Source organism: Phyllostomus discolor, chromosome 4 (assembly GCF_004126475.2).
Source record: "Phyllostomus discolor isolate MPI-MPIP mPhyDis1 chromosome 4, mPhyDis1.pri.v3, whole genome shotgun sequence".
Classification (NCBI taxonomy): domain Eukaryota; kingdom Metazoa; phylum Chordata; class Mammalia; order Chiroptera; family Phyllostomidae; genus Phyllostomus; species Phyllostomus discolor.
In genome coordinates this window covers 135,801,927-135,829,403 of record NC_040906.2, presented here as the reverse complement: position 1 = coordinate 135,829,403, position 27,477 = coordinate 135,801,927, and the positions used below count along the sequence as shown (strand labels likewise).

Below are 27,477 nucleotides of genomic sequence, written 5' to 3'. Positions count from 1 at the left end.
TTGTTGGTGCCCGTATAGATAAACAGATCAATGAAACAAAGAGTCTAAAAACAGACCCATGAAACATTTATTTGCCATAAAAAGCCCAGTAATATACAATGGGAAAAGGATTGTCTTTTCAATAAATGGTTCTGGCTCAACTGGATCTCCATATGAAAAAACACTGAATTGCTCTGGCTGGTGTGACTCAGTGGATTGACTGCCAGACTGTGAACCACAGGGTCACTGGTTCGATTCCCAGTCAGAGAACAAGCCTGGGTTGCAGACCAAGTCCCCAGTAGGGGGCATGTGAGAGGCAACCACACATTGATGTTTCTCTCCTCTCTTTCTCCTTCCCTTCCCCTCTCTCTAAAAATAAATAAAATCTTAAAAAAAAAGAAAAACACTGAACATTGACCTTTACCTCACACCATGCACAGAAATTAATTAGAGATGATCTTAGACCTAAATTTGAAAGGTAAAACAATAAAGGACTAAGGAAAACATAAAATCTTCATGAACTTGGGGTAGCAAAGATTTCTTAAAAGGGACACAGAAAGCACCAATTATAAAAGATTGATAAACTGGACTTCATTAAAATTAAAATCTTTATTAATCAAAAGACAATATTAAAAGAGCAAAATGGCAAGCCACAATTAGGAATCACACTCTTGCAACCCCCAATAAAGTATAGCCAGAATATACAAAGAATCCTCACTGATCGGGTAAGAAAAAGACTGAAACCCTATTTTGAAAATGTGCAACAACAACAAAAAAGAAAACACTTAAGCACTTCACAAAACAGACTATCCAAATTGTCAACAAGCATATTAGAGGGAGCTCAACATCATTAGTAGTCAGGGAAATGCAAAGCAAAACCACACTGAGATACAACTAAACAGCTAAAACTTAAAGACCAGACAGCACTAAGTGTTGAGGAAGGGGCAGAACAAAGAGAACTCTCCTGCATTGCTTGTGGGAGTGGAAATAGTACAACCACTTTAGAAAACTGTTTGGCAGCATTTATTAAAGCTAAAATATACCTGAACCCTATGATCTAGAAACTCAATGACCCAAGAGAAATAAGTAAAAACATGAGTGTAAATGTCCCTTTTAAAAGAGAATATTCATTGCAGCATTACTCATAATAGCCTAAAACTGGGAACAACCCAAGTGTTAACTGACGAGAGAAAAAAATAAATAAATTTGAATATATATAATAAAAAACTGCATAGCAATAAAAAGGAATGAACTACTGATACATGTAACAACCTGAATAAATCTCAAAGATAGAACATTAAATAGAAGAAATGCCACTCCAAAAAAAGACCACTTACTACAAAGTTCTCTTTTTATGAAGTTCAAGAGATGAAACAACTAATCAATGTCAGTGTACTGGTACCTTAGTGGGGCATCAAGTGGGGGCCAAATTTGGGGTTCTGTAAATGTTCTATAATTTTACCTGACTGGCAGTTACACAGATGTGTAAACACATGTATAAAAATTCATTGTAGTCTACATGAGGGACTTGTTTATCTTGGTGTATGTAATACCTCAACAAAATGAGGAAAACAGCATGTCTGTGAGAAAAATATTTTAAACTGAAGGAGATTCTTGCAAAACAAAACAAAAACCAAAATGCAGACCAAATTTTTATAGTGAATATGTGACTATAAAATAAGATTAACTTTAAATTCTTCACAACAAGGGAAGCTCCAATAGATGATTGGCAAAACAAATCTCAAGACAGTAAAAATGGACTACCTACTATGACCTTTTGATAATGAAGGGAAGGTAAACTGGCCTGTTGCCAAGTTGGAAACAGCATATGTCTTATTTAAATTCTTCCAGAGACTTAATGAATATATGATGTCAAAGTAATAAACCTGTCACTTTGAAATGAATGAAATTCAACATCTCCATCAATACTTATGAGAGTATTTCTCCACTGAAATCATTAGTTTATGAAAATCAAACACAGCTTTATATCTTTAGAATGTGGTTTATTGTAAAATGCTACACAAAATAAATGAAAACTAAATGTTAAACATTTGGCGGTAAGATTAAAGGCGTAATAATCTGAATGCATAAGTTTTAGGGATCCATTTCATAAAAGTGGCAAGGTAGTAGAAGTGGCTATCACAAGTTGAAAGTGTTAATATTGACACATGCATTTTAATATGAAATAAAGCACACTTTTCCAGTAAATGTGCATGTGCCTCAAAGAACCACCGATGAGACCACTGTCCAAACATCCTGTCAGGTAGACAGGAGAATCAATGCCATCGTGCCATTTCAAAGGCTCTCTGGACTGTTTCAAAAGTCATTTCTAAAATTTCACCACAAAAAAAAAGATGTATTACTTAGGGACCCTTATTCAACAGATCTTTTAAAAGAAAATGCAAATATTTTTAATAAATTCATGCTAAAATGTTGTCAGTAGTTGTCAGACCCACTTTCTTCCTCCCTGTGCTTGAAGGCCTTGGGAAGTCTGTAGAGTCAAAAGATATGAAAGGGGGCAGAGGAAATACAAAAGGAAGGCAGCTAAATCAGATTTGGGTAGATTATGTAGATTGTATTTAAATTACCCACAAATATATGTACATTTTAAAAAGATTTTTACCCTTTTCTCCCTCCAAAAATCAGAATCCTGAGGACCTAAGAATAAATCATTAGAAACATTATGTGACTTTCCCCCACATCACACAGTCACCCACGCAAAGGCCAAGTTCAGGAACATGTATAAAGGACTCATGGACAAAGCCAAGGAGGGTAGGATCAAGAGTGGGAAATGGGGATGGCTATTCCCAAAGGAAAGGGGGTAGCAGTGGGGGGAAAGTGGAGATAACTGTACTTGAACAACAAGAAAAAAATGTAATTAATAAAAAATAAAAAGAAAAACTAAAGTTTCCTATAGTCCAACTTTTTTTTCTCTGTGTGGAACAGTGCACATCAAAGCCATATTCTAAACAAAATGATAGAGTACCTATAAAATTCTCCTCATTCTTTAGAAGAAATGCTTTTTTCCCCCTAATCTCAGTTTGAAACATGTGCTTTAAAAAAAAAAAATCACTTTCCCCTTAATCTCTAAATCCTTCTACTATGTTCTCACCTACTGGCTGGCCTTCTATTGTATTGCTAAGCATTATAAACTGAGATTAGATCACATATCTTTGCAACATATTTTTCTTATCATTGTTCTGGTATTTTTTATACCCACTCAAATAGGTTTTCACTTTAATAGAGTATTTACTGGAGGCATGTTGAATTCCTCTTTTTTGCCTCTCAGAAAGCTAAAAAGCCCAGACCAGTTAAAATCCATTCTTTAATTTTTCATTTTTGTCAATTGATTTAATACATAAAAGATCTGTGAGTGTTGCTGATACTGAACATTGACCAGTTGCTCCCTGTGGACACAGAGGCCTCTGGCCTTAGGAAAAGCCAGGGATGTGGTGGGGATCCTTATAAAGAGGAAAATTAAACTAGAGGCATCATTAAAAATAGATGTAAACATGTTCTATTACATTCTTTGTAGTTTATTAAGGGTTCTTGGTATTACTTAAGCTATTCACATGCCACTTTACTGACTACAGGGCAATAAAATATATAATTTGTCTAGAGGCGATATAATTTATCTTTTAATTTTGCTAAATTGTACATATTTCTACACATTTGCATGTAAGTATTTATGTATTATGAACAATACAGAGTAGCAGCATTCAATTAACTGGGAAAAGACTTGTTGAAAGGTCTTTAGGGAAGATTCGTTACTGAAAGATATTAATTCAGAAACCTACCCATTCAACATATCTGGTAACAGCCCTGGAAGGCAAGCATGACCATCTCTCAAGAGATATCACAGGGCAGTATGTCTTGCTTTGATAAATTTTCTAGAGTCCAAGGTGTATGTAGCCTTTAGCCTTGCAGGCTTACAAATCAGATTTGACAACACACAAAGCACAGACCCCCTCAGCTCCTCCTCCTCACTTACCTGATTCTAGTCTCCTGGCCTTTTTTCTCCCACAAACTGAGCACACTCCTGCCTCAGGGCCCTGGGGCATGAGGCTCCCCAGGCATTCACATGCCTCGCTCTCTCACTGCCTTCATGTGTCTGCTTCCATGTCCCACACACATGAGGGCAGCTTTCCCTGATCACTCTATATGGTAAAACAACCTCCTCCCCTCACCCCATGTAGGATTGCTAGATATAGCAAATACAAATACAGGACACCTAATTAAATTTAAAGATCAAGTAAATAACAAAAATATTTTTAGTGTAAGTATATCCCACACAATACTTGGAACATCCTTGTGCTAAAAAAAATCATTATCACCTGACCTTCAGATTTAACTGGGTGTCTTGTATTTTATATTGCAACCTTACTTGCGTGCTCAGACTCTGTGAGGCCAGAAATGATGGGAGTACGTATCAAGAAGGTGACAGTGAAGATTGAAATGGGAAGGAATTGAGACACAAGAATCAATAGCATGTTATAATGGATTGACTGTAGGGAAGAGGGAGAATTGGCTTGCTTAGTTAGGTAAAAGTTTAGTTTACTGAATGGAATCCCACTAGAAGAACAGATTTAGCTAGGAGTAAATTAATCTGTGGTGAGACAGAGGGGGAGTTAGAAATGTTAAGTTTGAGGTGTCATTAAAAAATTCAAATGAAGTTATTGAACAGGCAGTTAGAGGTACGGGTATGGAATCAGAAGAGAGGTCCAGGCTGTGAAGAAAATTTGGGAGCGATTAACATATAAATCACACTGAAAGCCACAGGGACCTAAGAGGAGAAGAGGGAAGTGCTATTTTCAGAGAAATTGCAACATTTCTCCTCTCGTGTCCATTTTTCCTGATTTGTTTTTCCCATTTCTTCACATCCTCAGGAATATAAATAATATACTATGGAATTAGTATATTATTTACACTAATTTAGTTACCAGTGAAACTAAAATCTGTGTAGTTTTATAGATGCTCCTCTATTTATCAGTCTTTTCTCCTAACAGTATTAAGGAACTATTAAAAGGATTAAGGAAAATTGTTTACCTGTAGTAGCAAAACTCATGGCACGGCATTTGTTTGCCTCAGGATGGGAAGATGAAGAGTAGCAATTCACCACAGATATAGATGTGGTTTGTTTTTCTTTCATAATTGGATGACAAATAAGAGCTCTTTGGGGATTTACATTTAAAATAAAAAAGACTAAAACCGAATTCCTATCAGACAGAGGGGGAAGCAGGCCTTTCAATTTTATTTTTGCTAGTTGCCCTCAGGCCCCCTGTTTACTTCGTACTCTGACATTAAGTCTGATAAAGGACTGCAGAGCACACTAGGTTGGGAGAAAATCGTTTGTCAACAAAAATAGGGACATTGGACCAAAATATAACAAAAATAATATCAAAAAGTGACCAAACAAGAGAAAGAGGGGGAGGGGGACAAAAATATTTTAACCGATCACAAAAGATCACAGAACCTTCACTACTTACTTTGTATCTAAAGCCATTCCTCCAATGGGACAGGAACAATACCTTTATTAAACAATTGTGAAGCTTTCCACCACTTAGAAGTCACAGAGTACATTGGTCAGTAGCACCATGCTTTCACGGTACCATACTAAACACGAGGAATTCTTGAAAACATAAAACAGTGTTCCCTATATGACAGCATACTTTCTCCTCTGAATGTCAGAATGCAATGTTTGCTAATTAGTAAAAGCCAAATTTCAGAATAATGGTTTTTCTTATAATTAACATAAAATTAGTTTAAAAGGGTTTAGGCATATAGTTTGGGGCCTAAGTTTATAATCAATTCAATCTAGACACTTAACTTGAAGTTTTACCAAAAGTAAAAGAAACATTATGATTTAAATGGATTCTACCATATGTCTTTTAAATTTATTTATTTATTTATCCTCACCTGAGGACATTTTTCATTGCATTTTAGAGATAGAGAGGAAGGGTCAGAGAGAAACATTGGTCACTTGCCTCTGGTATGCTCCCAGACCCGGGATCACATGCATCTGGACCAGGCCCAACCCTACAACCTTTTGGTTACAGGACAGTGCTCAGACCAACTGAGCCATGCTGGAGATGACTGTATATCTCTTTTTATTAATCGTGGGGGTTTTTGCTGCTTTTCCTTATTATGGTTTTTATTACTTTTGATGATAATTCTATATTTTGTCTTAAAAGAAAAAGAGGAACTTTGAATTATTTGATACATAAGTTTTTATCATAAAAGAAAGTTTTTAAGTAACTTTCTTCTAAAAGAAAGAAGAAACTCAAGGTAAGTTTTGAGATAGTCTACATGCTGTGTAACTTTTAATACAATTCTCTTCCCCACCCTCTTCGGACAGCTAAGTTGAAACTTCCATATTCAAACAGAACTTCATCTGCAGCATGAAAATACGCAAATATGCCTTATCTCATAACCCCCACGTAGTAGTACAATTGATAAAAAAATTAAATAAATTCTTAATAGCCTCATGACATTAAAATTCAAGTTGTTATTGAATCTCACCCTGTTACTCTTGGATTCTGTCTCAACTGGGACAATATTCCAAGTATGGTAATTGTTAAATATACCATAAAGCAAAGCAATTAAATGACTCAATGTGTCCTTCATATATTTAGGTTTAATAGTAGACTGTTGACAACTTCACAGACTCCAGAGTTGAAACCCAACCTCTCCCTCAGATTGGTTATATTTTATTTTTAGATGTAATCACTTCCCTCCGGTAAATGGTTAGTGACCACACGCACAGGTCTGCACATGAGGAAACTAAAACGGGAACCTGCGCTGTGAATCAGCTACACAAGACACAAGAAGAGTGGCCTCGTCAGTCCGTGCCCAGCGGGTCATCTTATGACAGTGCTGTGCTGACATTTTAACGAGTGCAAATGATACCTGAAGTTCAGTAATTTCCATGGCATGTGGAATATGCCTTACTTCATAAGCACCTTCTACCAAGTGGCATGATAAAAACCAACTCTTCATTTTGTTTTTAATTTCCTTTAGTACTTTATGTTATATGAATCTTGTTAGGGTTCAGATTAATTTTGAATTCATACCCTTATTAAAATTACTCACAAGGATTAGCTTGGTAAATTCACGGACCAGCATAATTACATTTTGGTAGTTCTACATACAATACAGCCTGACTGAAGAATTGAGATACCAAAGCTGCAAAAGCAAAACATTCAGGGGAATCCCAAGCTGGGGAAGCTGCAGTTATGCAAGATGATTCAATTCCACAGATCTGCTGAACTACAACTGTGCCTAGAGTCAACAGTCCTGTGTTATATACTTAGAAATCTGTTTAGAGGGTAGACTACACGTTAAGTGTTCTTACCACAATAAACAAAAAATCACTAAAGGCAAAAATAAAAATAACAAAATAAAAGGGACCTGGTAGCATAAGATGCAGAAAAACCAAATGAGAAAACAAGTCAATTATGCCAAAGGTGGGTGTTTCTAAGTGTTTCCTCAGACATGCTGCACTAGATTTTCCTGGGGAGCTTGTTAAAGGTGTAGTTACTGACCCTACCGCAGGCTTCCTGCATGATGGGAGTCTCTGAGAGTGGGGCTTGCAAATCAATGCCCTCAATGATACTTGCTCACTCTAAAATTGGAAAACCATTTATGTAGATACTCCAAGTCACTGCCATCATCAAAAACATTTATTATGCACCAGCACGTGCCAAAAAACTGTGTCCTTCTTAATTAAATACTCATTTTCCTTTCTAACCAAAAAAGTCCTCTGCTCTCGAATTAAGTTACAGTTTGCATTACCTACTAAATCTTTTAAAAGGAAGAGACATAAAGAAATACAGAAGAGTAGCACCATTATCAGAATAAACTCTCCTGCTCAATATACTTCTTTCTCCCATGAGTCACTACCGATTTTTTCTTACTGATGAAAGTTCCCCCCCAAAAAATATGAGACTCACACGTTGTCATTTGTACAGTGGTAGAATATACAAACTTTCATGTGAATTATTTTAGAAAATGTACCTCCCGTCAATTAGTAAAAAAATATCATAAGGACTTGCATAATATTCCCAGAGACTAAAATTTATTACAGCTTTATAAGAGATTATTTTTATTTTATATTTGCTTCAAACTCACAAATCTACTAGAGTGTATTTGTACCTGTTTAGCAAAAATTATTAAGCAATATATTTAAAAGAACAAACACAATGAGACTTGGATTCAGAATACATCACCACATGTAATCATCATCAAAATACATTATATGGGATTGTTTGCATAGGGGAGTTGATGTTTCTTTTTGATTATTAAAAGGCTTCTTTAATGTACATAGCTTTAAATTAAAAGGCAACTTTTCAATTATGAGGTACATCTAGATCAGATCAATAACTTACATATCCTCAGTGTTCAAGAAAAGTTCCAAATTAGCCACATAATCACATATAAAAGGCAGAGGTGGAAGCAAATATTTCAAATTTCCTTCAAGCCTTTTGGAAATATTTATGAGATTGATAATCTAACTGCAAATAAATATTATCTATTTAGTTCAAATATTTTGTTCACCTCATCTGAGGCATCACGAAACTGATTATAATTAAATGACATTCCTTTTACACCTTCTATTCTGTTTTTCACTTTTTCCTAATTAATATTAGATATGTCTCCAGTTAATCCTAATTGGTGAAGGGTTTCTGTACTTATAATTTAAATAATTTACAACTTAAAGGGGAAAAGGAGAAATAAACACATGCAGAGATGAACACAGATATATTTATATTTATAAATACCAATGAGAGAAAGGAAAGGACATTTAGACTAACATAACATATGCATAAAAATGAGGTGATTTCAGAAATCCTCAATGTTTAACAGGAAAGTCAGTGAGGGAAACAATGAATTATTATTTATTTTGTCTTAATAAAATTAATCCATGTCCTCTTCAACTTCAACAAGATTTATTTTCATATTTTTAAAAAGTAAATTAAAGACTATAAATAACATTTGGTAACTAGAAAAAGAGGTAGCCTGGATACCTGGCTTGTCCCTGACCGTCACGGAAGTGGAAGCAGGAAGCAGGAGCATCGCCACCCAGAGCCAGCATTTCCAAGAGCCAGCGTGACTCATTGTGCCTTGAAACCATGCGAACAAGTGACCGCAGATCTGCAACAAAACCAAGTATTTGAATTGAGCTCATTATATAATTCCTTTCATTATATACCCAGAAAATCCTCTTCACCAAAGAGAACATAATAGATTTTTACACTGTGTATAATTATGTACAATTGCCCCTTGGTATCAACAGGGGATTGATTCCAGGACCCCACAAGGATACTAAAATTTTTCGGTGCTCAAGTCCCTAATATAAAATGGCATAGTATTTTTATATAGTCTATATTTGCATAAAGGCTACAGCAGGGTATGCCTACATATCACTTGGTTTGAGTGGATTCAACATAGTGCTCATTAAGTGGCAAATTTAAGTTTTGCTTTTTGGAAATTTCAGAGATTATTTTTTCTGAAAGTTTTCAATCCAAAATTGATTGAATCTGGATATAAAACCTTCATGTACAGAGGGCTGACTATAATTGGATATTGATTATATCCAATTACATGTATACTTTAATGCAGATGAAAGAACTCTGAATGTATTTTCAGATTAGTTCCTAATTATCAATGTCCATACAGTCTCTTATAACTTAAGTTTTCACTTCTTTAAAATTTTTAAAAGCCACACCAATTATAATAATTTGTGTGTGTGTATACACACACACATATATGTATACACACACATATATATGAATACTGTTATGATTTCACTTATAAGAGGTTCCCAGAATAGTCAAATTTGTAGAGAAAGACAGTAGATTTGTGGTTGCCAGGGGCAGAGCAAGGGGGAAATGGGGAGTTGGAGTTTCAATTTTGCAAAATGAAGAGTTATGGATTGTGGCAATTCTGGCAACAATCATGTGAAAGTATTTAATGCCAATGAAATATATAATAGTTAACTTTGTCAGGTGTATTTTACTAGGAGAAGGTATCCAGCCATGTAATATGAAAAACAGGGACATTTATTGAAGAAAATACAAGATATAACAAAACATTGTATATAGGACAATGATGCCTCAGTTATCTTCAAAGTAGACAACTTGGGACATCACACAGCTCTCCCAATTGTCATCTGCCACCCCATCATATTTTCCTGGATCTCAGAGTCTGAAATCTCTTCCCTTCCAAAGATGATTTAAGTTTTTGGAAAAGCCAAAAGACACAAGGTGCCAAATTTGGGCTGTAGGGGGGCTGAGTCACCTGGGTGATTTGATGTTTTGCAAAAAAAAAAAAAAAACAAAACTCTGTATAAGACATGATGCACGAGTGGGTGCATTCCATGATGAAGCTACCAATCACCAGTGGCCCATAGCTGCTGCCTTCTGAATCATCTAAATAGTTTCTATGGAGGAATGTTCAAGCTTAACACAAAATTTGATGCACATTTGATGCTCTACTCACTCAGTCATTGTGAATGTGATGGCCACACAGCACACATGCTCACTCAATGGCAACTACCACCCCCACTGACTAGTACAGTGAAGTCGTCATTGTTCATGTATGTGCATTCCAGTCCACTCTCCTTGGCTACCAGGTTACATCGATGTTGCACAAACTGTTCTCATTATATTAACAATGGCTGGACTTTTCTGGACATTATACACACACACAGTATTTGTCCTCTTGTGACTTTATTTCATCATGTGCTCAAGGTTTGTCTATGTTGTAGCATTTGTCAGAATTTTATTCCTCCTTAAGACTGAATAGGTTGGGTGGATGGGCTGGAATGGGAGTAGGGGGGAGAAAACTGTACTTGAACAATGATTGAAATTTAAAAAAAAATTTAAAAAAAAGACTGAATAACATTACACTGTATGTTTATACCATATATTGTTTATCCATTCACCCTTTGATAGATACTTGGGTTGCTTCCATCTTTTGGCTATTGTGAATAATGCTGCTATTAACATGACCATACAAATGTCTGTTCAAGTCCCTGTTTTCAATTCTTTTGAAATGAAATTTCTGGATCATACCCAGAAATGAAATTGCTGGATCATATTTTAATTATATTTTTAATTTTATGAGGAACCACCATAGTGTTTTCCATAGAAGCTGAACCATTTTACATTCCTAGCAATGATGCAAAACAGTTCCAATTTCTCTACATCATATTTTTCATTTTTTAAAAAATAGCAGCCCTCCTGATGGGTGTGAGATGGTTATTTCACTGTGATTTTAACTTTCATTTCCCTGTGGATTAGTGATGTTGAGTACCTTCACCTGTTTATTAGCCATATTTCTTTGGAGAAATGTCTACTTAAATCTTGCCCATTTTTAAATTTGGTTTTTGTTGTCGTAGGAGTTCTTTATATATTCTGGTTATTACCCCCTTATCAAACATATGACTTGCAAATATTTTCTTCCATGTGTAGGTTGCCTTTTCACTCTGTTGATTGTGTCCTTTGCTGCACATTTTTTTATTTTTTATGTAGTCTAAATTATCTATTTTTTTCTTTTATTGTCTGTTAGGTGTCATATACGATTATTTATATATTAAAATATAACTTTTTTAAAGATTTTATTTATTTATTTTTAGACAGAAGGAAAGGGAGAAAGAGAGAAACATCAATGTGTGCCTGCCTCTTGTGCGCCCCCTACTGAGGACCTGGTCCACAACCCAGGCATGTACCCTGACCGAGGACCAAATTGTCAGCCCTTTGGTTCCAGGCTGGTGCTCAATCCACTGAGCCACACCAGCCAGGGCTAAAATATAACTTTATTATTTACTATTCTATTTTCTCTACTGAATAATAGTTTTCCATATTTTGGCTTAATTAATATCATTACATTTTCTATATGCTTAACTATTTTGTTACTGGATTGAATAATCACTGCTAGTGGAGTATTTACTGCACACATAAAAAGTAATTTTCCTCCTATTTAAAGAGTAAAATGGGTGTATGTAATGTCCACCATATCTGAGCCTGCCACTGACATCATATTTAACATTAACATATTACCTCCTCAAACTATTTGTCTTTCTGAATGCATACTACTCCTCTGTAGATATTACAATAATATATTTAGTAAAGAGAATCCTTTAAATGAAAAATTTTAACATTTACTTAAATTAATTTTTATAGTAAAATAACTAGAATTGAAGTGAATTGCAAGTAAAAATATCATGGCTCCCTCAGTGCACTTGACAAATGCAGTATTATTAGAATAGCTATTCTAAGTTCTAAGTATGCAGATAATATATTATACATTTTCCACCATTCAAAGTTTATTCTAGAGTTAAATATAAAAGCAGCCATCATACCAGTGCCTAAATGTCATCAATAGTCCCACTTCAGAAGACAACTGAAGTCACCATCTTTGGTATTCTACATGTACCAAACACCCTAAAATCAGCATTTTAAAATTAATTCAAGATTTTAGATATTTCTGGGTGAACAGCTAGAAGCAGAAATTTTAATATTAAAACCATATGTGTGGTTCTAAGTATCAAACAGCTGGTTTTATGCCTTATTTCTTTTTGAAATCTCTCATCTAGATATAGTCCTAATCCTTGTATGACTTTGCAAAAGTCTCCTAGCTATTACTTCAAGCCAGTTGGTGACTACTAAAGCAATTAATTCTATTTCAAAGAAATAAACTCACAAATATTGATCTAACTTTCAGAGACATCCTTCATCATTTGCATTTTTAACCAAAGTGAGTTTTATTAGTTGATAAATTAACAGCATAGTATAGTATAGTAGTTAAAACCATGGTTTCGTGTCTGAGCTCTGATACCTATGTATTTTCACTCAGCCTTCATTTATTCCTATGAAAACAAGGAGTAATACTGGCAACAAATTATTTAACACCTGGAAAGAGTACAGTAGGGGGCCATGAACACAGTATGTGTTCAAAAAAAAGAATATCTGCTATTATAATTGTTCACTCTCTATATTTATAAATAATAATTAGTAAAAATTTAGTTGCGTTTCTCTCCTTAACCTGACATTAATATTGATATTTGGACAATGAGGAAGTGCCAAGGCCTCCTAAAAATTTGTTCACTGAAGCTTTGACCCCTGTTTCAGGAACAAAGAACCAGAAAGCTATATAGCTGTGAGTATAAGAATTCAATCTTGAGGTCTCCCAACTATTTCCTGAATAGGAAATATTGTGGTCCCCTAACCACCTCTCTCAGCCACTGAGAGAATGAATATCTTCATTGCTTAGCTTCAACCTCATATAAGTTTGAAGAATAAGATGTTATGGTTAGTTGACTAAATGTTCTAGTTACTAAAGAATTGCTATTCCACAAATCCACTGAAATATATCAGGCCAAGGTCAGCAAGCTCTTGAAAGAAGAATCTTTTTCTCTCCCCCATCTAATTCAACTGTGGGTAGTACTTCCAACAGCTGGCCACTCCCTCCTCCTTGAAATGCTCATTCTCATTGGCCTCTCCAGCCTCATACTCCCTGAGATTTCCTTCCAGATTCCCTTCTCAGATATTTTTTTCTTTCCTACCTGATTTCTTATCACTGGAATCTTGGGCCCTCCTCTGCTATCTCTTTATAATGTCTCCCTAGATGATCTCACCATTCTCTGGGCTTTAAATAGTATCTGTCAGGTGATGAATCTAAACTTTACATCTCCAGCCCAGTCCTCTTCTCTGAATTTTAAACTATGCATCCACCTGCCTACTCAATAATCTCTTTTAGATGTCATGCAGGCATCTATAACTGTACATATTAAATGCTTGATTCTCAGTCACAACTTGTTCCTCTCATGCCCTTCCCAGTCTCAATAATTAGCACCCAACAAAACGCTCAAACCAGAAACCTAAGCATTCACTTGATCTTCTGTCTTTTGTACCACCATCTCCCACATCCAAACTATCAACAGGTCATATCAATGTTACCCTGAACACATTGCAAATCCATTCATTGCTCTCCAGTCCTTTGCCACCATCCTAGGTCAGACTGTCCTTATCTAGACTTCTCAGCAGTTTCCTTAACTAATTTCCCTCATCCATTATCTGCTTCTGACCAAATTCACTCTATATATAGCCCTAGAGAGCTTTTCTTTTCTTTAAAAAAGTGTTTATTAATTTGAGAGAAAGAGAGAAAGAAAAACATTGATGTGAGAGAGAAACATTGATTCATTTCCTCCCATACATGTCCAACTGGGGATTGAACCTCAGCCTAGGTATGTGCCCTGACTGGGAATCAAAACCCCTCCCCCAAACTTTTGGTGTATGGGACGACACTCCATACACCAACTGAACACACTGGCCAATCAACTGAACACACTGGCCAAGCCTAGAGAGCTTTTCTTAAAATCAAAGTTGGATCATGTCATTTCCTACTTCAAACCCTTTCATGGTTTCCCGTTATACTTCAAAACTTCCCATTATACTTCCTGTTATACCTGTCCCTCAGATCCCAAGTATACTTGCATATACTTTATGCAACCTAAAAGCCTGTCTATGGCCTAGAAGCCATGAATAATCTGTCCCCTAACCACCTCTCCAGTCTCATTTAGTACATTTCTCTTCACTAATGTCCTATTCCTCAAATTCCCTGGCTCTTTCCAACCTCAGGACTTTTGGACATGCTCTTTCCTCATCTAGGAACACATTGGGTCCCACTCTTCCTATGGCTTTGAATTTAAATGTTACTATGTGGACAGCCGTTACCTGACTATGGCCTGGCCCATTATTCTCTAGCTCAGAATATTTTGTCTGTGTACATATATTTACTGCCCTTACTCAACCCCATGCTCCTTAAGGGCAAGGACTTTGTGTGTTCTATCTCTGTATCCTGATCACTTGGCATAGTGCCTGGAAAAGCAGGGACTCAATAAAAATTTGCAAAAACAAGGTGAAGAGATTAAGAACTACAAATTGGTAGTTACAAAATAGTCCAGGGGATATAAAATGCAGCATAAAGAATACAGTAAAGAATATTATAATAACTATCTATGTACAGTGCCAGGTAGATACTTGAAATATCCTGGGTACACTTTGTGAAGTATATGATTGCCTGCCACTAAGCTGTAGAACTGAAACAATAGAAAATAATGTTGAATGTAAACTGTAATTAAAAATAAAATTTTAATAATCATTAGCTGAATTTTAAAATGTAAAAAACTGCCAATTTTCAAGTCTTGAAATACAGTGAACTAAACTTTTCTTTGAATCTATAGTGACAATAATTTATTCTTTACTTTATAATTCTTAAGGCATTTCAAAATCTAATATTTCAAAGGTTATTATAATGAATATCTTTTTGTACATTTCTAAATGTGTTTACTATTGGATGTTCTTGGTTCCAAACTTGATTAAATAGAGACATACTCCACTCAGCTAGGAATATTTGAAAAACCTTTTATCAAATTCTCAAAATTAATCCTGTGTACATTAAAAAGAAAAGCAAAACAGCTTTTCCAGATCTTTAATCTCTGCTGTAGGCTGTTGGCAGGGGTGACCCCAGCAAAATTGCCAAGGATGACACTTTCCATGTGGTCTTTCTGGACCTCTCCTGCAGATCCTTGTCACTCTCCCCAGATACCTGGCATTCTCAGGCTACTCCCCGCTGCTATGGGCCTACCTCTGGTGCCCTCCTTGGATTTCTCAGTTCTGGGCTTTGTCCACAGTCTCCTTCCTCATTAAAACTTGCCTATTTTCTATCCTGTCCCTCAGATCCCAACAAAGTGATTGTCAAGATAATGTTTTAAATGAATCTAAACCAATGTTATCATAGTTTAATGTATTGTTCTTCCCAGGTAAGATTTAAACTTTAACACAGACCTTTAATGTTTTCCCAATGGAGTGAGTAATGTAGAACCTTAGGATAATATATGTGGAGGCTGAACTCTCTTAAGGCCCTCAAATCACATTTTTTCCAAACCTGTACAAAGATGGCTCATGATACATTTTAAGAAGGATATAAAGAATGTTGGTCATACCTGCTGTCATTCTCTACAGAAGAATTTCTTTTATATATGGTGTTTTATTTCAATACTCATAATAAATGAGAGGCAGAGATGTCTGACCCTCATATTAGTAGGGTATAGGGCAAGAGATCCACATGCCCTACATCTAAATATTCAAAAGTTAAAAATGAATCCATTAACACTTATAAGAAATAGCCCTGGCTTGTGTGGCTCAGTGGATTGGGTGCTGGCCTGTGAACCAAAGGGTTGCTGGTTCAATTCCCAGTCAGGGCACATGCCTGGGCCAGGTCCCCAGTCAGGGGTCCTCAAGAGACAACCACACATTGATGTTTCTCCCTTCCTTCCCCTCTCTCTAAAAATGAATCAATAAAATCTTTCAAAAAGCTTGTAAAAAATATAAAGGTTTTTTTTTCCTTTAATCTTGGCAAATATATCTTGACAAAGATCTAAAAGCCAAAGTCAAGTTTAGAACAGAACAGAGCAGACTGTAAGTGATACACTGGCCTTCATCCTGGACCATTCTCATTGCTGGATCCATATGCACTATGAGAAGCCTCAATCGTACATATGGTTCTAAGCTCTGTTCACAACACCTGCAAACAGCTACTCCTTGACTACCCCCTTGGGTCTAGGGGTGTTCACACCTAGTGGTTTGGTCTGCCCCTGGGAAGATGGCCCCAAGGAAGGGTTCTTCCAGATCTTGCAAGAGGACTAAAGGTCATTCAGTCAGGATCTTGAATAGCCAGAGCCTGTTCCAGAAGCTTGTTCTTTGGGTGGGCAGGTTCCCTTACCTCTCTGGACTCCTAACCCTGAGAGGAGGTACACATCCAGAGAAGGACATATCAGGACCTTCTAAAAAGGAGGGCCCAAGGAAGCAGGGACCCTCTTGCCTGGGCCTAGGGGTAGCACTGCAGACAGGTATCAGGTCCCTATTCTATACATAGGAAACATTAAAGCTTATAGAGAAAAATCCCAGAGTCTGGGATTCAAGTCCAGTTCTGCTTGACTGAAAAGCCTTTGCTGTTACACCATGTTTACTATCAGGATGTGGAACAGACCTATCACATTCTACACACTTCCCTTTAAATTATTAGCTATCTCTATAAGGATACAAGCCAGACCCCAAAGAGCTCCTTCCAAGTGTTACAAGTAGGAAAGTGATAATTGTTAGTTCACTCAGTAATGCCAGTTTTGAGTAGACAACACTGCCAGAGCCTATGAACCTCTAAAATCATCCAGACCAAAAAATAAATAAATAAAACAAAATCATCCAGACAACCCTGCTTGTAACTAATTTCTTGTTTCTATGTTAACAAAGAAATAATAACTGCCTAAAGACCTGGCTCTCACCTGTCTCTAGCTCCAACCCATTATTCTCACCATCCTCTGCCAAAGAGAATAGTTTCAGACACTGGTTAAATTAAAGGTATTATTTTAAAAAGTCACTATCCCTTAAACTTCCTTAATCTAGCTCTTGAAATCCTATAAGGCAACTACAAAAACTAACAATATTTGAATTAGGACATAGGTTTTTAAAAATCCCTTATTAATCTATGCTTGTGTACAGAGAGCACAAAAATGACAGAAAGGGATACTGGTAAACCTTAGTTTTTCATTCCATTGATAGAATTAGATTCTTCTATGTGCCACTCGGGATACAGTAGTCATTGGGGATCCAGCAGTGAGACAATTAGGGGAAATTCCTGGTGTCACTTTGGTCAGGAACACCAAAAACAAACATACACATACATTATCTTTGAGAGACAAAAGCTAGAAAGCAAAGAAAAGCAGAATAAGCAGATAGAATGATGGAATGCTGGGCTCGCCAGATGAGATGGTCGGGAGCCATCTGAAAATAAAACAAACCAAACCTGCCCAGGAGCATGAATAATTGTACCGCTGTGCCACCTAACATTTAATAATGCTTATTCTGCGTATTTGAAATTTGGTATTACACAAAGGATCAGAGCATTAGACCTAGTGCCAAAAAAGAAACAACATAAAAAGACAAAGAAGAAAAAGAGAGGAAAAATGGAAAGGGAATGCTGCTTTGCTTTACATAGTTAAATGAGCAATACAAAATTCTGACTCTCAAAAAAGTGGGCTTGATTTGTTAAATGACAGAAATAACCCATGTTTTCAGAGCATTGATTATAAAGAGAAATGCGATGTGGCTGGGTAGAAGGTCAATTTTTAAATCAAACCATCTTCACTACATTCCAGTATGCCTATACATAACACCAAGAAAATCTGGCCATACTGTTATAAAGTGACACATCTTGTAAACAAGCAAAAACAACAGGTGTATTACCTCTGTTCTTTTACCAATCCTTAGGAACTATCTTTTGTAAAGCTATACTAGAGTTATAGACTATTGGAGAAAACCAACTGCAACGTCGTAACTACAGAATTAAAACTCCAAGCCAATAATAGGAAAATATCCTCTGAGTTTAGGACAAGATATAGCATTATTTCATGATTTTTTTCAATGACTGTAGTAATGAAACTGAAGTTGGTTTATGAAGTCTTTTGCAGCTTAGACAAGGTTTCTGCCTTCTTTATATTCTACAGATAACTTTGACCTCATAGCTTAATTATAGGCATCATCTAACTTAGGGGTCTATATTAGAAATTTCAAAATCATCTTCAACCCATTCATTACCTTCCATATCAAGTTTCTATCAAAATTTATCAAATCACACATCAAAATTACAACTAAAATATAAAATAACCATCATCCAGAGCCATCAGAAATCAAGTTGAATGGAACTCTGACATCTATGGAATTAAAGAAACCACATCCACCCAGACTGGTAGGAGGGCAGGGATGCAGAACATGTTGGTCCTACATCCAAGTGTGATGGATGAAAATTCTGGAGGGATATCTCAGGAGTGAGGAGTCCCAGCCCCAAACCCGGCCCCCCAGTCCAGGGATCCTATGCCAAGAAGTTGAATCCACATTACTTCTGGTTGTAAAATCCAGCAGGGATTGAGTCAGTGGAAGAAATTTCTGGAGTCATCCCAAGCAGTTCCCCTTAAAGAACCCACACACAGACTTACTCAGACTTACTTCCTCTGAGCTCCAGCACTGGGGTAGCAGCTTGAAGGGCACCAGTGGCATCCAGGGAGGAACTGAAGTGTCTGACATCAAGGTGAGAGCTGGGAGATAGCTTTCTCCAAGACAGAAAGGCAGGCAGAGGCCATTGTACCTTTTCTGAGCCCTTTCCAAGGCTAGAGCCACAGAGCTGGCAAGTGGGTACCATATCTGAGACTCCATCAACCTGGCCAACACTGTTTGCTCCACAATGGTTATCTCCTTAGACTCTATCCCACCCAGCTTACAGGTCAACCCATCCAGTAACTGTGACTTTTCAATATGAACGGCTGGTCTTGGCTTATGCTTAAAACTTCCTAAATCTATCAAACAAGCAACAGCTAAGGGGTTCCAGGTCCAGCAGTAGTTGTAGACAGTATAGATTCATAGCCTGGGTTTGCCCAGGAATCTCCAAGCCCAGCACAAGTAACAGCCATCTCAGATTGCTTCATAACTCATGCAGGGTGGCCCCAGGCAGAACACAGATGGGGGCTCACCTTGACCTGTACCATCTAGGAAATCCCAAAGCCTGAACACCCAGTGTGTAGCTATAGACCATGTCAGAGCACCACCACCCTGCTCCTGCACAACTGATCCTCCATGGATGGTGGAGGTTGGTGGTCAGTGGTCACAGTCAGTCCTTGAAGCAGACTGGCCTGAGTAAATCCCTCCCCTTGATCTGACAACAGAAACCAAGCCTCAACTACAAGAGGAGGGTATGCTCAGCCCATACAAATGACATACCTTGAGTACCCTGATAGGGAAGACTGAGCCACTGGACCCAATAGGACATCTACTACATTTAAGCCAAACTACCAAGACATGGAGTCATAGTAGCTCTACCTGATACATAGAAACAAACACAGGGAGGTGGCCAGAATGAGGAGACAAAAAAACATGACCCAAATGAAAAAACAGATCAAAACTCCGGAAAAAGAACTAAACAAAATGGATATAAGCAATCTGTTAGATGCAGAGTTCAAAACTGGTTATAAGTATGCTCAAGGGACTTAGTGAGAACCTCAAAAGCATAAAAAAGATCCAGTCAGAAACAAAGAATACACTAATTGAAATAAAGAACAATTTACAGGGAAACAACAGCACAGTGGATGAAATCAAGAATCAAATCAATAATTTGGAACATAAGAAAGCAAAAAACAACCAATCAGAACAACAAGAAGAAAAAAGAATCCAAAAAAAATGAGGAAAGTATAAGCAGCCTCTAGGGGTGGAAGAAACAGAAGAGAAAGAGTAAGAAGTTGAAAATCTATTTGAAAAAATAATGAAAGAAAATTTCCCTAATATGGTAAGAAACTACACATGCAAGTCCAGGAAGCACAGATTCCCAAACAAGATGGATGAAAACAGGTACACACTAAGACACACCATAATTAAAATGCCAAAGGCTAAAGATAAAGAGAGAATCTTAAAAGCAGCAAGAGAAAACAAGTCAGTTACCTACAGGGGAGTTCCCATAAGACTGTCGGTTGATTTCTCAAAAGAAACTTTGCACCCTAGAAGGAATTGGCAAGAAATATTCAAACTCTTGAAAAGTGGGGACCTACAGTCAAGATTGCTCTATGCAGCAAAGATATCATTTATAATCAAAGGGCAGACAGAAGAGAAGAGAAGAGAGAAGAGAAAAAAGGCAAAAGAAGAAAAAAACTAAAGGAGTTCATCATCAGCAAACCATTATTATATGAAATGTTAACGGATCTTATCTAAAAAAAAGAAGATCAAAACTATGAACAATAAAATGGCAATAAATACATACCTATTTACAATTTAATGTAAAAAACAAATTCAGCAAACAAGAAGAATGGAGACAGAATCATGGATAAGGAGTGTGTTTTGATTGTTGCCAAACCAATGCAAAAATCAAAGGAGGGGATTGTGGGGGAATGGGTGAACAGGTGAAGGGATAAATAGGTAGTTACAGAATAGCCATGGGGATGTAAAGTACAGTATAAGAAATGGAGTAGCCAAAGAACTTATACGCATGACCCATGGACATGAACAATGGTGTGGGGATTGCCTGAGGGAATGGGGGCGCTGTGTGGAAGGGGACAAAAGGGGAAAAATTGTAATAGCATAATCAATAAAATATAATTTAAAAAATTTATCAAATCTACTTTTTAAATGTCTTTGGAATCCAAACCAACTTTCTCATCCTCACTAACACTTAGTTCATGCCCCTATCATTTTTAATCTGGAAAGTGCAACAGGCTAAGTAGACTCCTTTCTTCCTGTCTTGTTTCCCTTAATTCCATCTCCTACTGCTCAAGAATTACATTTCTAAACCAAAGATCTAATCACTTTAGTGTTCTGCTTTACCCAAGTCGCCTGGTAGCTTTTCATTGCTCACCCCTCAGAAGGGCATTCAAGATTCTTTGACAGTGGGGTCTCAACTCATCTGTCCACTCTCAGGCCCTGCTACCTCCTTCCAAACGAACTGTACTCTATCAAATTATTCACAATTCCCAAAACGTGTCAGGCTTCTGCACATGCTGTTTTGGCTGCTGGAATGTTCTTTTAACTATCTTTCCATCTGGTGAATATTTTACTCTGCCTTCTATATGCAGTTCAAATGCCATAGCCCCTGTGAAATCTGTGAGAACCATCACAGATAGAGTCTGTTGCTCACTGCCTTGAGATGCAGCAGAGCTTGGTGCCCGACCCTGCTTCAGCATGGTCTATATTGCATCATAACAAGTTGTGTGCATTCTGTCTCTTATAATTATTGATTATATTGAAGAAAAAAATGTAATTTATCCATTGGATTTTGTTTAAACTTGGCATTTAGTAGATACTCATTTGATCAATTTGTAAGACCAATATAGTCTAAGGCAATACATTTGGTCTAAAATTAAACAAATGAAAGTTTGGAACTGTTTAGTTATATATCCAAAAAGGGACTTAACATTCATAGAAAGATATGGGTGCAGTGAAAAAGCAGATACAAATATAGAAAACATTACTAAGAGGAGGCTCAATGAACATAATTTCAGTTATTTTGTGGGACAAAAAAATATCAAAGTTGGTCTCTTCTTCACAGAAAACATATTCCCTGGTTCTTAATGTTTCTACTCCTCTAAAACTGATCAACTATATCACTCTTTATCCAAGTTCCATGTTATTTCTCCTGTTACTTCAAAACTAGTGCCTACTTCCCAAGGAATCTCTAACTTCAGGTTCTCCTTGAGCATGCTTAATTATTTTTTCTATCCTCAACAATTTGTTTTATTAACTTGCTTCTTTGAACTATAATTGTCTCCATCAACTATATGTAAACTACTCTCAATTTCAACCATCAAGACTGACCTACATTTTTGGGGGGGGGGATTTCAATTCTTTAGCTCAGTTTTCACAGATATATTTATGTCAATGATCCAGTGCCACTTTAAATTTTAAATTAATCTATATGTACAGTTTTTCCCAATTTATTAACCTTTCCTAATTGTTTCATTTGAAGTGCTCTATTAGCTTTTTGGTCTAATAATCTTATAATCTAATGAGTATTTCTGATTTTTCATAGAGATCATAGACATTATGCATGGTTCCACTCTTGCATTCACCATCTTTCTATCAATTTCAAAATCCAATATGCCATTTCCCTGCCTGATTATTTTGCTACATGCCTATAAAATAACCTAAAGAGCCCCTTGCCTCTTAGCCTCTCCTTTCCAATCTCTCCTTGGCAGGTGCTATCTGCTCTCTTCATCTCAGGTTTCACCCCAGCTTGGATTCTCTGTCTTACCAGGCACATGACGACTCACTCCCACCTCTAAGCCTTCACACATGCCATTCCTTCTGGCTGGAATGTCCTCCCTCTTGCTCTCTTCTGTTAAGCCTTGTTATTCTCTGCCTCTTTAAGATATATGTCCTCAACAAGGCCTGCCTTAAATATCCATCTCCAGTCCCATTCTTTCTATTTTTTCCAGCATCCTCTTCAGGTTATATATTAGCATCTCTCTAGCCCTGCTAGTTTTTATTCCTGTTTTTCTCCCCATTCTTCACCTGAATTTGTATTTATGACACCAATTAGCAATACAACTATAGTTTCTACTTCCATATCTTCTCTGGCTTCTAAAACCATCCATTCTGTGTACTCACTGGGCATTGCTGTCTGCTGGGGGGTGGGGGGAACAAACTAAAATTGCAGCAGGAGAGATTAAACTAGAAAAAGAAAGTAGATGGAAATTTTCCATTTCTGGAGAATATCATGGGCTCCCATCTGTTTTAGATGGTTTCCTTGTATGATGATTCAGATTCAGAGAGAGTGTCCAAACTGTGATAATAATCCCATTTGATTTTCTTTCACCTTTTTGCTCTGTCTCATATCAGGTTCAGGCTCACTTCTCTGCTCTACTGCCCACCTTCACCCACCTTTCACTGGAAACTCCACTTAGACCTCTTAACAGTTTGAGAAATCAGGCTGGACAAAATGTCTTGGAAGCACCTACCAGTTACTTCCTCCATTTTTTATACACTGGGGAGAGAATAAATTATTCCACCCCTAGGGATCACCCTTCCTTTTTTCCACTCTAACATATATTCCTAGCCCAAAATATCCTTCCAGCCCTTCTCAGAAAGAGGTGTTTGAGTGCTTTTGGCACCATCTGAACACTGGAGCATCTCAGCTCCTCCTTTGCAGGCACCTATCAAAGATCTCTACTTAGAGAGTGTCCTACAGTTTTCTCTCCATGCACCAGCCAGGGGATGCTGAAAGACCATGGCTTTGAGCAGAGAAACTTGTAGTGCTTGATTTGAGCACAATGAGAAGCACCATTGCCGCTCTGTCTCTGTTTTTGGTGGTGGTGGTGGTGGTTGGGGCGGGGGAGGGGGTTGGAGTGGTTTTATTTCATGCCCTCCATTATCAGGCAAATATAAATTTCGGTTGAGCGTCCTGACCATCCCCCCATCTTATTTCTCCTCAGATTTGTCCTCCAAGCAGGTGGGACCAAGGCGTCTTGGAACTGGGGGGTAGCAGGAGGCAGCACAATTACTTCCTTTACCCTCCCATTTCCCAACTTCAACTGTGGTTCAAGGTCACCCACTGCTGCAATTCCTCTATGATGGAATTAAAACTCTACGCATTTTCCGAATTCTGGGTTCTCCTCTTTTTGATTCCCAGCCCACCGACCCCGGAGGCTGGCTCTGTGCTCTGAAAGCCTCGCCACCCTCTTACAAATCAGCGTCTCTCCGAGGCTCCGTAACCTGGCCTGTGCACCAGCTCACCTGCCCACCGACTCCCTGCTTCCTCCCGCCCCCAATAACCTACGTGGGGCAGGTTTTGCTTACACGCCCGCCTGCTCAGAGGAGCTAGCGTGCGGGGTGGCTGTGGCACGCTTGGCTCCGGGCCAACAAACTTCTCCGGGACCCTGCAGCGACCTAACCGGGCTGCGCAGCTCCGCCTGCCTCCTCACCGCCCCGGCGGCGCCGGCGCACTGACGGCGGTAGCAGCTGGATCTCACGCAAAGACGGCGGGGCTGTGTTCGGAGCACCGGACCGGGACATTCCCGCAGCAGCGGCGGCGGTGGCGTCTGCAGGGACGGCTGGGATGGCGGCAGTGCTCGGTCCAGACGCGCTGCGAGTGCTACAGGGTAATTACTTTCAGGACCGGACGCACCGGAACGAGCCGGGACCAGATGGGGCCGGGGGCGGCCGGATCCTGGGATCCCGAGCCCGCGCCCCCTGCGAAGTGGCATTCGGGGGAAATACCCGCAGGTCGAATAAGTAACAGTGACCGGAGAGCGAGGCACCGGAATCTGTCTCCTCGCTTCCCGGGGTAACATCTCTAGACATAAACTAAAAATTAATATCTAATGGCATGAATATTTATTTTCAGTTTGTTTTGTGCAACTGACACCGTGGATATTTTTATTCTGTGTATGATGTCTGTTTTCACCCGCATCAGCAGTGTTCATAGTTCCGCTTTACAAAACACACAGAGCCAGAAAAACCACCTAGAACAAAAGTATAAAATATATAGCCTGCATTATGTGAACGTATGAATATGAACTACATTATATGTAGCATATTAAAGTGGCCACATCGTGCCAGACGTTTTTGGTCCCATTACAAAGCTACCTATGCGAATGCGTAATTTGCAGGTGTGTATTATTTATTCACCAAAATATATGTACATGTGTAGCACAGTTTTTACATTTTCTTGAAAAGCAGATGCACACTAATGACCAGAAACATGAGCAGATGGCATAGAATCGGCATGTGTGCGAGAGATGGAGTGAAAAGACCGGTCGCAAAGCTGCGCAGCTTACCTTGAACGTGTGTTTGACCCCCTCAGAGGCGCAGTGGAGTCCGAGCAGGGCTGCCGCACCGCCGAGGAGTGGCCCGAATAAGCTCCCTGTGAGTGGGGAAGGGGGACGCATCTCTGCCCTTATTAGTCTCTCCCAGTGTGACCCTCCCACTCGGCGAGAACGGAGGACTCCGCAAGACAGGACTCCACCAACTCATGCACAGGTTTTCTTTAATTACAACAATGTCGTCTTTGAGCTGGGAATAATGCCCTTCAGGTTTATGTTTTATTAGCAGTTTCAACAGATAGAATGATGGTCGGATGCCAGGTGCTCAGGGTTTCTCACTTCTGATTACGAAATGTCTTCAAAGTATTCTATGTGGCATACATTCACAGGTAGATAATTGGCTTTTTAACAGTTGAGCTAAAAAAGGATAGCATTTATGCTTCATTTTTCACTTTTATGTCAGGAGTTTATATAAAGTTAATGAAGAGAGCCTGCCTGCCTTCCAGTCATGCGCCTGTGTACGGGTTTGTGTGGCTTGGTTTGTCTCAGTGCACAAAACGATTTTGTGATTTTAAATATCATATCTTTCTGTGGATTGGTGTTTCAAATCCTGGGTTTTGAATTCTTTGGGATTGCTTTAAACATGTGAAGGTGACATTTTTCTATAAATTTCTGTGTGGGGTTTATATATGTACAGAGTGTATTCAATAGATATATACACACATATATAGTAAGTACATATGTATATTGATAGGTATATACATATGTGTATATACATAGAGTATATGTGGGTGTATATATATTGTATGTGTGTATATACATACACACATATACATGTTTGAAAGAAAATAAAACCAATATAGAATTTCAAAATGTAACCCAGTCATTAGAAAACAGATTAATTGATTTAGTATTTTTAAGTTCAGTATAGCCACGGTTGGGGAAATAGGATAAATTATATTATTGATCCATAATGGTGAAAATCATTAAGTTTAAAAGTTACCTTAAAACATAGAAATACGCTTCACATGCCAGGGCTCCGGTATCAAGAAATAAAATCGGGCTCACAAAAAATTAGAATTTTTAGGAGATAACTACCTTCCACTTCATTGAAATGAAACTGTTAAAAGAATCAACTCATGGTCTTTAATCCTGTCTTACATCATTGTCAAAACACCTGTAGTTTTAGAGCTTTGCATCCATAGTGATGCAAGCCGTGTTTATATGTCAGGAATTGAAACCTCCTGATGTGTTTCCTTCTCATGTGATTTTCGTCACTAATTTTTGGTTGACAGTGGAAAGAGGCCAAGGAGGGAGGATAGCACATGAGTCACGCTGCTCAAATGGCTATTCGAAAACACGATCCACAAACTTCCAGCGTGCTTTTGGGGGTCATTTCGCTAATTTTTAAAAAAGTATTACCACTCTTTATTTTTTTTTCTGTCTAAGCTATTGTACCTCATCTTTTAATTGTTAGTAAATTGAAATAAGAGCATCCAGGCTTTATTTCTGTAATAGCCTACAAAATTCACCTTATTCACATTTAATTGGTACTATTTAAAGTAAGGTAAATACCTCACCGGAAGTCCAAAATTTTGTCTCTAGTTTGTGTTTTAATGCAGGTAAACCAGCTTTACATTTGAAGCATTATTTTCATGAACATTTTAATAATTTTATAATCTTTAGGATGTTTTTGAATTAGCCAAACATTGTTGTATTTTTATTTGTATCCTAAATTGTGACTTCCTACTCACAACATGGACCAACGATTTTGGAAGAAAGTGAGAAATGAATAAATAAAATTTAAAATAATTATTATCTGTTGCTTACTTTGTTCCTAGATACACCAACATCCCCAGATCAATAAATATTCCTGCATTTTTCTTTTAGGAAAGCGTCCTAATCTGGGCTGGTTTCATGATCACAAACTGTTATACCCCAAGGTTATGGTCTTTCATGCAGCCTTTCCACTGAATTTTAAAGGGACTTCAAATAGATGGAGTCTGTAACCAAGAGCCTTTTATTTAACCCAAATAAAATTGTAAGTGACCAGTCTTTCCACTGGCTTTGGAAGCTATCGTTGGTGAACAAACATCTGAAAATAATGGGAGAAAGAATCTGACAGGACTTTGAATCCTAGTGAA

At 37.7% G+C, this 27,477-nt stretch overlaps 1 protein-coding gene across 1 annotated transcript in view; it reads right to left on the bottom strand.

Moving 5' to 3' along the window:
* The window catches only part of COL19A1 (collagen type XIX alpha 1 chain), a 331,257-nt gene extending 305,267 nt beyond the window's left edge, over positions 1-25,990 (bottom strand). The window contains 2 exon segments of the mRNA XM_036024315.1: positions 9,003-9,129; positions 25,349-25,990. Coding sequence (XP_035880208.1) covers positions 9,003-9,129; positions 25,349-25,459 — 238 coding nt within the window. The 5' untranslated portion in view covers positions 25,460-25,990.
* Between the last annotated feature and the right edge of the window lie 1,487 nt (positions 25,991-27,477).